General features: G+C 38.2%; 1 protein-coding gene and 1 long non-coding RNA gene across 2 annotated transcripts in view; one reads left to right on the top strand and one right to left on the bottom strand.

Annotated features, from left to right (window-relative positions):
* The window catches only part of LOC128813827 (uncharacterized), a 44,441-nt gene that overhangs the window by 18,745 nt on the left and 10,242 nt on the right, over nucleotides 1–15,454 (top strand). The gene's annotated exons all lie outside the window — the stretch shown is intronic.
* The window catches only part of CACNA1D (calcium voltage-gated channel subunit alpha1 D), a 169,022-nt gene that overhangs the window by 15,927 nt on the left and 137,641 nt on the right, over nucleotides 1–15,454 (bottom strand). The window contains exons 38-43 of the mRNA XM_053989201.1: nucleotides 14,391–14,550; nucleotides 13,073–13,200; nucleotides 12,872–12,968; nucleotides 11,615–11,717; nucleotides 10,454–10,555; nucleotides 5,525–5,655 (exon numbers count right to left, since the gene is read on the bottom strand). Coding sequence (XP_053845176.1) covers nucleotides 5,525–5,655; nucleotides 10,454–10,555; nucleotides 11,615–11,717; nucleotides 12,872–12,968; nucleotides 13,073–13,200; nucleotides 14,391–14,550 — 721 coding nt within the window. The remainder of the gene's footprint in view (nucleotides 1–5,524; nucleotides 5,656–10,453; nucleotides 10,556–11,614; nucleotides 11,718–12,871; nucleotides 12,969–13,072; nucleotides 13,201–14,390; nucleotides 14,551–15,454) is intronic.

The following is a 15,454-nucleotide window of genomic DNA, read 5'->3' on the forward strand; positions in this document are numbered from 1 at the left end:
TAAACATTTTGAAAAGACTGCTTTTCACAATTGCTAAATAGATTTTAAATCAACTTCCCACGCCTACAGTATGCATAAAAGAGTAACACCGTTTTAAATACATGTCTTATATTAAGAAATTTGTGTATCATGCAAGGCTCCAGTCATGACTTTCAGGAAAAAAAACCTCAAATGCTTATAAATACTGGAACTACAAAAGATCATTTTCCCTGTACTAAATTCAGTCCACAACCCTTTTAAGGTATGGTCCAACCTACATATACATGCAGTTTAAGCTTGGTTTAAGAAGTGCAAGCACGCTACCCTTATTTAAATAATATCCTTGTCACCTACGCTACTTCCAGTGGTCCCTCTTTTGAAGTGTCCTAGAGTGGTACCAGGAACTGGAAGACACTGGCAAGCTTTGCTTCACAGACTTTAGAACAATTATGTATATTTATGTATATTGCTTTATAAACTCACTAGAACTGGAAAAAAACACAAACATGAATTCTAAATGCTTAGGTTTTCAGAGCTTCATAATCCTGGAAACCTGGAATGACTCTAAAAAGTTCCTGTAAGCCATTAGATTTATAGGAAAAGAACATCTTTTTACTATCTGCTTATTTTAGAGCAAAGAAAATGACAAAGATTAAAAACCTCAGAGCTACACTGACACTTAAAAATAAACTGAGGTTAATATGAACAGAATACAATGACAGAACTACTTTAAAAAGGAAATAAGCATGCAGAAAAATAGCTGAATGACCTACACTATAGCAGTGGACATAAGAGACATAGTAGTCAAGTCTTGATTGCCCAGAGTTCTCCATCCTGGCAGAGCTGGCTCCCAGCACTGAGCGCTGCAGCTGCACAAAAGCTCTGAGCTCTCAGCCAGCCCAGGCTGCCAGAGCTGAGCCTTTCTGGGAGCACCACATGAACATGGGAGCACAATTAAATGGAACTTGAGCAACAAATTAACCCTTCAGCTGACACCCACCACAGGGTTTGGCTTTTTCCTTTTTCTAGCACCGTTTAGTGCAGGGTTAATAGTAGTTGTAACATTTGCAGAGAGAAAAAAGCATAATTAGTTTAATCTGAAACATGTTTCCAAAATCAGGCTCAGGTCAATAAACCAGTGCTTTTAGGTACCTGGGATGTGAAAGAAAATATCCTTTAACTTTTATTTGTGTGTATTAACAAAGAGGGCTATACATAAATAAATATGAAATATAGATGTGTTACATATATAACACATCTATATACAGATGTTACAGTAAGTGTTTTCCACAGGAAAAATAGTGTAGAATTAGTTCATTCCCTCTCTGTGCTAGATGAAAGTAATTAAAATTGTTCATGCTTCATTTAACATCTATTTTACTAGCAATGTGACCACTGTTTGGTTCAATACAAGTTTCCATCATTACACAAAGACATCCCTTTCTGACCCAGAAAACATATTTGTGGTCACTGCATAAGTACCAGTCAATAGCACAAGAAAGGCAATGGAAACCCTTTTTGCTGGTGACCTCAGGGCATGTAACACCACAAAAATGGTATAAACAGCTGACTCAAACTGGTCACCCATCATTTCAGAGCCTCTTTTTTGTCTGGCCTTCATAAGGGTGTGCAGAATTCCCCATGGTCTGCAGAAAACAAACTGTGGGGTTCCAAGGGGTGCTGTTACTGCAGCTCTGAAGATGGGTTTGGTGACAATATGCAAGTTTAAACAAACTTCTGTTGGTTTTCATCTGAAGTCTCCTTTTCTGAGTGAGGAGGAATTTGAAACTTCATGGCAGAAAGACTTCCTTGGCTTAACAGCTTGAGCAGATAATCATCCCCTCTTCACTTTTTAGGCTGCTGCCTCCCCTCTGATGTACCCAAAGAGCAGCCTGGGTTAGGCTGACAGCAAATGCTACATCCTCGAGGAAAACCTGAGCTCTACAGAATAAAAATCACCCCGAATGAAGTTACTGTAGAGTAAGAAGAGGAGTCCCTGCCTGCTGCATGTTCTGGTATACACAAAGCAAATCCAGTTCTGCAGGGATCTCTGCTCTAATTTTCTAACTCGACCCAAATTACCATTGTTTCTTCTCCTGCACCAAGCACAGCTCAAATCCAGGGTCAGAAGAAGCTGCTTTCTTTATTAGAGTTGCGTGGAGGTTCTGGCCCCCAAACATGGGGGGCTGCCAGGGACATTCTTGTGACACACTTCACAAGTTTTGGGTTCTTATAACCAAACAAAACTCAGCCACAGGATGCAAGTCTCAGCTTCATGTATTAAAATGCCTAAGTCTTAATGACATAAGACCCCTATTCTGTATATTCTAGTGTTCATTCACCCTGGAATTAAATGCTCTCTGTGTCTCTCTGAAGATAGCATCATCTAAGAACAGTATTTTCACACATGCTCCTTGCTCATCCTGCCTTCCTGAGTGCATGGACTGGATCTTTAGCTAAGTAATGTGGCTTTCAAGGGAAGATTTATTCCCACACCTGGTGAAACAGAACTTGTTAAAACAACTACTGTAGGCCATCAGAAAGCCTGACTGGACTTTCTGAGCTCACAGAATTTTACTCTGTGTTATGCAATTCTCTTCAGCTAACTAAAAGCAGTGTGGATGGTTCCCTGTCTTTTATCCTACACTTATTCTGGAAGTGCTTTTTTTTGCTGAAAAACATTACTTTTTATGACTTTGAACTCCAGCTGTAATATTGTGGATATTTTGTTTTGCAGTTCTAAAAACCTTTTCTTCTCTTTCATGCAAAAGTTCTTAAATTATACTGCATCACTTTTCTGCCTGTGTTCATATAAGTCATTCTATCAGAGACAGCAGCATAAGAAGTACATGTTATGTTTTTAAAAGTTTTAGCTAAAAGAAAGGCATCCAATTTAATATCCTAGATTACAGCTAAAGGAGTAGTTTTAAAAAAAAAGTGTAATTCCCTTGGAAAAACAGGACCTTAGGCCATTTGACAGTTAGAGGGCTTCCCTTCAGTATCTTCAAAAGTACTGAATGAATTTATTGTAAAAAACCCAGCCTCCTGAGCATGAGGAATAAAAGAGGGCAAAGAAACTATCAGTGTTTTTAAAAAGGCTGTCTCAGTCTCATAAAACAGGGGAAATGGCAACACCCATTAATGTTTTGCCCAACAGTTGTCCTTTGAATTAAACCACAATGGGTTCTGTCACCAGGAGCCTTCTGTCTCACAGGGGCTGTTTACTCTCTGAGGGCAGGAAAGTGTGACATGGCCAGCTGTGAGAATCAGCAGGATTATAAAACTGTAACGCACCTCTTGCTTCACTCAAAGGTTAGGAAGGGACTGTAAATAGCTGAAGAGAATAGCAGGTTGTTTTCTTACTCTCTTGCAAGAGATAGGAGATAAGGAAAGCCAGGCTAGATAATGCAGGAACTGCAGGGTTTGTTAGATCCTTAGGAACCATGTTCTTCACTAACTAGTCCATTCACCCCAAGAGAAAGTCACAGGTATCAGCAAAAGTACAAGAGCCTTTATGGCTCGTATGGCTTTTGGCACAAATTGGAACAGGTGACATTGATTTTTTTTGCATCTGCTGATTTGCCTAAGGATTTTGCAGCATGATATCCAGTTCTGTTTGAAAGCTGTATCCTCAAATAAATAATTATTCTAACAAGCACAGCATTAGGACTTTGAATTTGACATGCTGCAGCTTCCAGTTTAAAATTATATTATTCATTTATATGCCTGACTGGGCTTCTTTTTTCATAACCGCAGGTTTCAGGTCTCCTTGAAACAGTATTTCCATTTTTATTTGGTCAATCAAGTTTAGTTCCTATTGATTTGTTAGAAAGACAAAAGCAGAAAAGAGGAGGATGGGAAAAAAGAAAGCAATAATCTTCCCATCTACTGGCCTGTGTCATTTTAATACCATTGTTTTAATCAGAAAAAAAAACTCCATGCCTCAAATCCCACAGGTTTTTGCAGATTTCTAGTAGAGATTCATGGTCATTTTTTTTTTAATTGAAAAATATTTGCCTAATGAGAGAGGCAGAGCTGAGTCTTTCCAGTTCCATCTTGCCCTCAGTCATCGAACAGGAAGCAGAGTCTGATAATAAACAAGAGAGCACACTCACATTTGACAGCTCAGTGGTTCTCTCTACGTTGTTATGTGTGCAATTTCAAAAACACAAGTGGAAACCTGCAATACTGAGGCTCAAAACCAACTGTGACCTCCTTATGCTCAAATGCTTCTGCAGTAAAGAAGTCTGAAAAGTCCTGTCTAAAAATCCAACATCTTTCACTGCCCTCTCAACTGTTTACAGCCTTTTTATCAGTTCCTTTACCAACAATTTTCTCTTCTTTTGTGTATGCAAATACAGTTCATATGGCCCTGGCAAGGCATGTGGGCACAAACTCACAGCAAGGACTGTGGTGAATCTTCCTTGCATCTCTTACACTTGTGGTGATTTGGAACACAATGGCAGTCAGAGCTGCCAGCAGAGACTTTCTTAGGAAATGGGAATTAAACAAATTACTCACTTAACACAGCAAAGATCATTTTGCTGAACTGAAGTACAAACCAGCAGGGTTTTAACAAACAGTATCTGAATCAAGTTAACACAGTTCTCCTCTTTTAGAAAGGGATTTTCAAAACATAGTCCTAAATTTTGGCATCAGAATAAAAAACTATCAGAAACAAATATATTTATAGTTTGTAGCAAATTGCTAATCATTAACTGAAATTCACAAAGTCCCAATCCAATAAAAACAGTGCAGTGTACGATGTCTGGAATTATTTGAGAACAGCTTTCCATTTGCTTGTTTCAAAGTTCATTCTACAAAGGTACCAGTGGAAAGAAGTTGTCAGAATTTGCTTTTTAGATCACATGTACTCTATGGACTGCTTGCTGCAGGCCTGTTGAAAGACAGAATCTATTGTCCTAGTTTCCATGTGATAACTTGTTTTAAGAGATAGAGAGAAGTGTGTGACATTAATGCAGTATGTTAATACTTCCTATGAAAGAAATTCATGGATGCAAAATTCAGAATTTGCAAATAATAAAAAAATAGGAAGATATTTCACCATATCATAAGTGGAAAAGAAAAAGAAAAATGAGAATTAAGAAAAATGATACTGTATAAAAACCTATTTACTATGGGGTAATGCACAGTAGGAAGTTCCCTGAGAATTGGCTTGTAGCATTTCAGGTACACAAGAAATCAAACAGTTAAAGCAAAACAAAGAACATAAATGATAGCTCAGAGCTTTATTTATCCAATATAAAGTTGCAATCAGCAACTTTAGACTGTGATTTACCTGCTAGACTTGTTGAGAAATTTCATAACTATTGCTACTGTTTGAGTAATCCATAGAGAATAAGTTTTTGCACTTACCTTGTTATAGACAGAATAGCAGGATTAGCTTTTAGTTTTCTGATGAATAAGGGCCAAAAGTGTCCCAGCTAAATAAAATCCTGGCAGCACTGCACAATCATCAATATTCATCTACCTGCTATTTCAAGTAAGCTCACAAAAAGGTTAGTTAAAAACATAAAAAAATCACCTGCAGAGCAATCGTGGTGTTCTTCGCAGGATATTTCCCCACCAGTCCTTGTTCTTTGCGTTTCTTGAATTTCCTAAAGTAGTCCTGTATCAGGAAGGTGGCATAGAACTTCCCCACGGTTACCTCATCATCTAAATGAACAGACCAGACAGATCTCTCCCAAGTCAGCACATTTATCAATAGCCTGTACACTCACATCTGATTTGGGGGGAAATGTGATGGGTGCAACAGGTACTATGCCTCCAACAATGGAGCCTCTAAGGGGCTCAAAAGCAATGTTTCAGCAAGCAGGTTTGGTTCAGTCAGTGAACTCATCCTAATAAAAAAGAATATACAATACTTTACCAAGACTTGTGTACTTTTAAGTAAGTTTCTACCAAAACCGTAGAAATGTTTGTATATACATAGAAGCTGAAGTACTGCCTTTAGTTATTTGGAGTAAATAGATTAAATAAAAGCTACAACATCTCACATGCCCTGATGTTCATAAGAGTGACTCTGCCTTTTTTGGTCACTGCTGAACCAAATTTGCTTGTAAGAGTATGTATTGTGTCAGTTCTGTAATGCTGAAAGGAATAAAATAATTTCCATCAGTGAATTTTGTACAATTCAAACAACAGGCAAACAGCCAGGGCAGTAAAATGTAGCATTTTTACAGAGTCACTGTTGTGAACAAAATCCAAATTTGAAAGTTTCTAAAGGCAGGTGCCTTGTGAGGACATCAAAATCACCTGGTTCATGGCAGGTTAAGAATGAATGGGCCTGTTCATGAGTCCATTGAATCATTCAACTGGGCAAGTTTGATCTCTCAGTGGCTAATGCTTGCCAGAAAACTAGAAATAGTTTTCTATTCAAAAACATTGCTTTTGTTGTCACACACTCTTTTTCCCTAGAGTAATCTGACATGAAGTTCCACTTCCCTTCCTGCTGTACTGTTCAATCTCCCCATGTTTTTCAGTATCTAGATGTAGATTTTGGCAATAGAATTTTTGTTTTCTGCAGCACGTAAAGAGGGGCTGGTGTGGTTTAGGCATCAACTGTTATTCTGTCCAGTCATGATTTGATTGAGCATGAAAATCTAACAAGTCCAGCACATTTTAACACACCTCTATTAGAACCTATGGGTTTTTTTTAAACATTTGATTAAAATAGGGTGTCCATGTATCTTATCAATAATATGTGCAAATGAATCTCACTAAGGATAGTATTTGTAGCACTATTTTTACCTGTAATGACTGGATTTTGTAATTTAAATTGACTTTCTTCTTTTAGTGACTTGCTGTCATCAAAGAGGGTGGGGAATCCATTCCATGGACAATACTTTTTAAATCCATTTTTACCTCACTGATAAAATTTATCTCAAAATGAAATCTCTACCATGCAAAATCAGCTCCTCTCATGATAATGTCTGAAATGGGCTGTATGCATGTGAGAAAGTACAACAGGCTTTAACTACAGTGAAAATGCACCCAGAATGTCTTCTCTCAGCAGTTTGTCTTAAAATATATTAAAACAAAAATAGTTATAACAATTGCTTCAAAAGATACTGGTTGGGAGAACAGTCTGTTGCAGGAATTATCTTAGCATATTAAAGAGCCTGCTCTGCCAAACTCTGACAACCCCTCAAGGGTCAGAGCCCCCCGGTTCCTGCTAGGAAAGGAGGGACTAGCAGGAAATATCAGAAACACCTCACAAGAAAAGCTCACCAGTCTATGGATTCCATCTCAGCAATAAAAAGCTTCTGCATTGACTCCATGAGTCTCATTAATAAACTTTTTGTGAACATTTGCTTTGATGTTCATCTGTAATCTTCCTTTGCAGCTCTCCAGGAGACTAATGGAGCATTGTATTAGGATGAGACCTCTTACACAGCATGTAATGTAAACTTGCCTTCCCTAGTCTAGATAAATCCACTGATCTGCAACATAGCTCTGGTTTAACTCCCCAGATAAGCCTTTCCCCATCCTTCATACTATTTCATTCCAAGTACTTGAACAGAACTTTTAAGGAAGTGAGTTAGCAAATGGCTCCCAGAGAGAACAAGCACACAGAAGTGACAGACTGGATATAACAAACACTGCTGTGGGTGGCACTCAGCGTGTCTCACGTCAGGCTACGACACTGCACCGCCACTGACTGTGCCTGAGATGACAACACCTGTGAAACACCAGGATGCTGAAATGAAGGGTCCTTCCTGATCACTCTGGACATGCACCAATTGTTCAGAAGCACATCAGACAAATGCACTGCCAGTTTGCTGGACTGTGCGTGCCAAAGGCTGCCTGTGTCCCCACGGTGCTCGTGCATGTCACAGGCACAGCCAGGCGTACTGCAGACACCAGCACACAGGAACTGCTGCCTGGCCAAGGGGAGCCAGCCTTGACTCTCTTTTCTGAGTCACACACATAGAGCCAGATACAGACAGCTAAAGGAAGGCAGCTGAGCATAACTGACCACAGAACAGACAAACCACTAATTACAATTAGTGACGGCAATAGCAATCATTTCAAAAGATTGGAAGAGGCAAAAGGTACTAGGTAGGATTAAATGGATTTGCAGGTGGAGACTGGGAAGTTTAGAGAGTACAGGTGAGTCCTTAGTGAGTTTTATGTATTTCTCTTACTCACTAGTCTCATTCATTCATCAGACATTTGACTGACATTCTACGTTTTTGCAAAGCAGTTTCACCTTTCTGTACTGAAAATGTGCTGCTATTAACAGTCTCACTGAGTTATAATAAGAAGTTATTTAATCAGTACCAAGAATTAACTGTTTATCTCTAGTGCACCTATTTATAATCCAAGGGGGAAACAAAACACCTGCTATAGAGATTATTTTCATTCTGCTCTGCAAATAAGTGTTCTGGAGACATAGCTATGACACAACAAAGGACCCAGTAATATCAGCACAAGTAATACTGGAGCGAATTACTATAAACTGCACCACTCAATAATTTTAAGTGCAAGTGATTTTAACATATTGAATTTGAATGTTTTGTTGATTTATATTGAACAGAGTTTTCCATCTATTGGGAAATTGCTATTATCAGCTGTCACTGGTGTTAATTCATAGAAAATATTCCATTGAATATTAAACATCAAAACTAATTTCTACTGTACACTAAGCTATTTTACACTCCTATGGCATATGAATGTAAAATAACTGTATTCCTCTTTTTTTCTAGATGGTTTACAATATTTTCAATTTTCAGGTAAATCATAACAAGGTCTACAGAGGAACAAAGTAAACTGGAATTGAAAACTCATAAATGTGCAGGACTTCCCAAGACATTCCCATTTATACTGGGTTGCCAAAGCCATCCTATTTCCTATCAATTGAGCACATCCAGGTTTTCAGCCTTCCAGCTACACTGAAGAGCTACATTTGCAGAATAAACATTTAGCAATGAATTTTAGTATAGCTGAAAATCAATACACAGCTTATACTCAGCAATGAAATGAAGCTGAAGTTAAGAGTGAATCACTAGGTGAGATTAGTTCTAGGAATGTAATCTGTACAGGTTCTTTGTCAGATTGATTTAGGCAGGCAGAGCTCGCTATTCTGAAGCATGCATCTCTTTTTCAATAAAAATGTAGGGGAATAAAGTTGGCAAGAGGCAACACTAATTCCATGCCACCACCCTAAAACAGAATTGCTTCAGAATATTCGGAAAGACTCATAGTTGAAAGGAACAGAGGCTGCAGAAAAAGCTCAAGCACATAGTTACAACAATAACAAAGCGATTCATCTATGCCATGCAAGCACTTAGGTGTAAGGCTAAAAACAACAGAGTAGAACACAAAGTTGTTTTAAATGTGCAGTATCAGTTCCCCTTTGGACAGTCAATTTAGCCAGATTTTTGGCTTCATCCCCACTATTATCCAGCAGCCACTCCACCAAAAGGCTAGCTCCTCCAGTCACAGAGCTGCTGCTGCTGCCCCAGTGCAGGCAGTGCTCCTCCTCCTGGCTCTGAGCATCCCCTTCCAGGGCCAGGGGCTGGAGTCTGAGCAGCCCTGGGAGCTGCCACAAACTGTGAAGGTAAAATAATCTTCAAGAAACACCAGGGGATTACAATGGATCTGAGGATTGGATGTCTGGGTAAATATACCCTGGGAATGAGTGATAGTGAGACAGATCCTGCACCTTTAAAACTTGAAAAAGCAAGTAAAAAAGAGTCATCTAAACCTACACTACAGCATATTAATAAAAATGTATATATTGAAAAAGGCTAAATATATATATATCAGAATATATATATTTACAAAGAGAGATATTGACATGTCATTTTATGGCACATAAGAACATTTAATAAACGTGCCTTGTAGTTCTCACAAATGTTTGGTGTCATTAGAATTCAAATATCTCTTTAAATGGGCCACATTCATATCTCAGTCTTATTGGCATAAATCTGAACCATTTCCATCATCTGTGGAATGGCTCGGGTTTAAACTAGTGTAACTGAGATAATTTAGCTTCTTGCTTTATTAATTTAGCAAAAAAAAATTTAAGCTGGCAATTAACTCTTTTTCCTCCCAGAAGTATTCAACATATACAAGCAAATAAGCTATAATGTAGCATAGTACAAAACATGGTGTTTTGCTCAATGCATTGAAATCAAGCTAGTTTATTTTGCTGAATGATTTGAAACCAAGACTATATTTAGGTCAAATAAGGTATTTTTTCAAGCAAGAAAATAAGCATAACATTTTCCTTTCTCTCTCATTTTGATGTAAGTTTTACTTATCAGTCCTCTATGTATTGTCTATTGCAATAGGATATAATTGTCTCAATATTCATTTTGCTATTTTTTGTTGTCCTTAAATCACATTGTAATTGCAAAATTTAGCAGTTTTATTCCTTTGGTTCCTGACACTCTGGATAGACCAACATGCACAGAGGACAGCACATGGCAGAGTTTATCGGACTGACCGCCAGCGGGAGGGACAACTTGGTCAAGTAATTTCATGCTCGTTTTCTTCCATATTTTCTTTATGACTGCTCTAAGCTCTTCATTGGCTTGCTCCAGGTTACCTGTGGCAAGGAATGGCAAAACAGAGGATGGTAATTATGGTTATCAGCTGCAGTGAATGATCCTTTGGATATTAATTAGCTGTATACAATTAAAGACTGTGATAGGGATCCTTTGGCTCAAGCCCATGCTATGTGATGTAGCAGACAATGCCACAACTAAAGAGAAAAAAGGGCATAAGACAGCAAATTCCTTTCAATTCAATTCAAATGCTTTCAAATCCAGCTCTGGAGCAGTACAGAGGTCAAAGATGACTTCCAGACCTTGGCCTCACTCTGTCACTCCTTCTGCTTAAATTGTCCAGAAAGTGATGACTTTTTCTTTACAAGGTTCTTCTTCCTTGAAGCAAAGCTGAGCCTTTATTTACTTAATCACAGCAATTACTCAGTTGTACAGGCTTGAAAGTTCAAGCAACTGAGTACTGAGCAATATTTCATCTCTTGCACTGCTCACACAGCAATGCCTCAGGGGCCTTAATCTAAGTTTGTTATTGCCAGCAGAACCCAGAACCAAAAGCAGAAGAAGAGGGCAAAAAAATTTGAAAAATGCGTAAACACAGAAAGATCTTTGAAACATCCCACTATCTTTAAAAACCTTTCCCTCTTTAATGTAAATCTACAGAGAGAGAATAGAGAGAAATCGATTCTACCCAGTTAGAACTGGCCTCAACCAGACTGGGAATGTTGATTTCAAGTGTGGGATCCAAGGCACTGAACTAAGAGGTAGTGAGGAAGGAGCACCTTCCACAGGCAGGAAGGGAAATGCATTCATTTCTTGCAGTAGAACTCCTGCTATGACAGTGCTGCACATTTTTATCTGACCAGACAAAAACACAGAATAATTTCTGAGATAACTTGGGCTTTGGCCTCACTATCCTTTCCCTTTTGTTTTCTAGCAAAGCATTCCTAGAAACAGTGAATACAATCCATGACCCAAAAGCAAATCAGATCCAGTGAGACCAAGGCAGCCCTACTCATGTCCAGCAAAAGAAATAAATTGTAACTTTTCCTCACTGTGCTTTCTGCCAAGGGCAGTGAAGGCTTTACAGTGAAGAACCTTACCTTCTGTTTTTATCTTTAGAGCAGTCCTAACCAAAGCAAATAAAGTAGCATTGAACATGACGGTCCCATCACTGTTTAGTGGCATATTCATGGCTACTAACCTCTGAAAATGAGAAAAGGAAAACAAATGTCGATGCTGCTTTCTTTGAAAAAAAACTCCTGTAATGCTAATTTTTGAAAAGCTGATGTATTCAAAGAATAGTATTACTGAGAGGAATATAAATTATGTACGTTCTTCAAAACAAAGTTGATGTTTCCATCCTACCTGTGTATGATGTGCAGTAATTAAGAACAGCATTGCTTCTTTTTGGTTTTAATGACATATATGCTTATAAACAAGTTAAAACTTGTTAAAACTACAGTTAAAACTTGTTAAAACTACAGAAGATTTCTTGAGCTATTTAATGAGCTAACTTTCAAACACTGAAGCCCAGTTTTTGACTGAGTCCCACCGTGCCAATAGTAAGGACAAAGCAGTTCTTTGAGGGCATGCACTCCAGCTGCAGTCGTGTCCCAGGCACACCAAGGGTTCCTCATGCTCCATAAAGAACCAGAGCACCAGGTCTGAATTGTCTCAGCCCTTTCATTCCTCAGGTGACTCCTCAGTGATTTTGTGAGTCTCTTATGCCAACTACTCTGAACTGCTGTGAAAGGGGCTTTTCTCTTTGGGTCAGTCCATCTTTGCATCAGAGTTCTCCTTCTAGAGCAGCATTGCTGTGACCCTGACTGCTGAAAAGATACAATTTCATCAAAATATTTTCTTAATGTCTGACTTGGCTTTTCTTCTATTCTAGTTTAAAAGCATTACTCAATGAATAATTGATGTTAGCATACAGACAGAGGTTTGCTTTAAGTATGCCTTGTGACATTGAATTCCAGCCCAGAGGTTTACATGTCAACTTGACCTATTTATAAAACAGATATACAAGTATATATATGACAGTACTTTGTATCAATCCTTCAATTAACAGGTTTGATCTTATTCCCAATGAAATTGCTAAAATCTCAATATCCATAATTCTGAAGCCATCAAATAATGTAACAATCATTCAGCTCCTTTGTATTGCTTTTCAACTTTTACATTAAAATGCCATTAATCCTCATCAAAATTACACATTTTACCTGAAAGATTCTATATAATTTTAAATTCCCATTAATTTTCTGTCTTCTCACTTTCTGCTACATATTGTTACACACTGTTATTCACTCCAGCCTGGTTTATCATCTTGCAGTCAGACAAAATCAGCTGAAACCCACCTTGCAGGCCACACGGTGAGGGCACAACTTGCCAAAACCAAGCGGTGGCTGAATCCGTCTCAGCAACGTCACCACATCGAGGTGCTTTATCCTTCCCCTAGAACCACACACATCAGTGAACAAACATCCACTCCCAAAAGATACACCCTGCTCTGCTTGTTTTTACCAAATAAATGATATCAGAGAAATGATCTAACTTACTTTGCTTCAGGGTCATATTCTGACCATATTCTTTTGAATTCATCCAAATGATGGGGGCCCAGAATAGACCAGTCACGGGTCAAATAATCAAAATTATCCATAATGACAGCCACAAATAAGTTTATAATCTAAAAAAAAAAAAGTAATTAAGAAAGGAGCTGAATGAATCTTCCTTGATTATTTTGACTTTTTATCAATTCAATATGTAGTAGCTTTAGAACTCAAGCAAATCAATAGTTTTTGGCAAATATCACTGAAAATATTTGCATTTAACTAAATGGAAGTCTATCAAATAATGACATAACAAGAACATGGTATTTTAGAGTACTCAATTTTTTACATAGGCTACAACACAGTTTTGTTTCTCTTCCTCAGTTTACCAGATCCCACTACATCAAGCTGAAGAATGGATCCAATACACACATTATGACACAGTGTGTATCTCAGGAATAGGATTCAATTTCATGACAATACATTTTGTTAACACTGAAAGTGATACAGAGCAACAGAACATATGTTTACATCAGTTCACAGAATTTTGTTGGACTACTCTCCTTTTGCAAGGAAACAATTACTGTGAATAGACCAAATCAATCAGCTTATACCAGACACCTGCAATGAGGAAAAACATAACTCAATTATTATTTCACAGCAAATAATCCATTTCTGCCACAGATTAGGGTGAAAAGTTATTGTTTACTTCTCATGTGCCACAACTGGGGACACTTGTAGAGATGCAAATCCAAATTCTGCTAAGTTTAAACAAAACAAACAGCATTACTGCTCAGTCATGGGAATTGCAGCTCCATTATTAATGAATATTTAATGGTACCATTGAGAAATGCATGAAATAACAGCTAAGACTGGAAAGACTGAAAAGACTGCTAGCTCAGCTTTCAAATGTGCAGCCAATCACCCTGCACACGTGTGCAGTCAGAAGAAAGCATCACACATGGGAATTTAGAGTCATAGAATAGTTTGGGTTGGAAAGGACCTCTAAAGGTCATCTACACCAATTTCCTGCAATAAGCAAGCACATCTTCAGCTGGATCAGGCTGCTCAGGGTTCTCTCCAACCTAATTTTGGATATTCCCAGGGATGGGGGTCATCTACCACTCCTCTGGGCAACCTGTGCCAGTGTTTCACCACTCTCACTGTAAAAATTGGTAGAAAATATAGGATTTAAGACTCTGTAGGGAAAAACATAACTTTGCCAAAATATTTTAGATATGGGATTTTCTGAACACTCAACTCTTCATTCAGAAGAAAGCCAAAATGTCAAAGCTCATTGCCGTTAATAAGCACAAGTTAAACTCACCAAAAATGCACACAGCATGTAAAAACTGATAAAATAAATGATGGCAAAATTGCTTCCACATGTGTATTCTTCCCCAGGATTATAATCGGATTCTGGATCACAGCGCTTTCCAGGCAAACACGCCAGCATGATTTCCTGCCAGGCTTCTCCAGTTGCACACCTTCATAACACCACAAAGATAAATTCAGCAATATTTGATCAGGATGGATTAAAAACATATTCATTTGTTACATTCAGTGCACATTGTGTACCAGCACAAATGTGAAGAGAACTATGAACATTTGAGAGCAGGAACTAATTAAATAAAAGCATAGAGCAAGTTTTAGAGCTGACAAGCATAATCTGACATTGCAGACACATTTTATAAGGTAGAGTAATGCACTAAGGCTTGCATGTAAAAACTGTAACCCCAAACTGTGATTTACAAGTTAAATACTCATTGCAGTGGAGTTACTGTGCACGAAAATCTGCCATAAAATTTCAAAGTACATATTTGTAAAAGATGAACTTTCCTCTGTGGTTGAAGAAATGCCTGTCTCTAATTTTTGCTATTGCTTTTTTCTTTCACAGTTGCATAAAGCCTGTGTACAGTTCCACAATTTCAAATTTTTAAAAGACAATTACAACATTATGACATCTTTAGCTGTGTTCATTACCTGGTGTCAAAGGCATCAAGTGACTTAGATCTCAGTGGGTGATGCCTTTGGTGCCAGATAAGGAATCTCCTGCCAGTTTTTCCAGCCAGGTGAGTAACAATGCACAGGAGCTGAATTACAGAACCTCAGGCAAGAGACAGCTCAAGGCTGTCACCTTTAGAGGCATCCCTGTCCCATGTCATTCTCTCCTTGCTCCAGGACATTTTAAAGCACTCCTGGCAAATGTTTGCCTTCTTCTTAAATTCTCCAGAGATAGAAATCCCATAATCCCCCCCTCCACCATGAAGATTTAGCTGCCTTCACCATCAGGAAGCTTCTCCTATGGCTCATCTGGAATTTCCCTTCTACAAGTTACACCCCCTTCAGTAAATGTAAAGAACAGTTTATTTCTTTATGTTTACAATAACT

This window comes from Vidua macroura, chromosome 13, assembly GCF_024509145.1.
Source record: "Vidua macroura isolate BioBank_ID:100142 chromosome 13, ASM2450914v1, whole genome shotgun sequence".
NCBI lineage: Eukaryota > Metazoa > Chordata > Aves > Passeriformes > Viduidae > Vidua > Vidua macroura.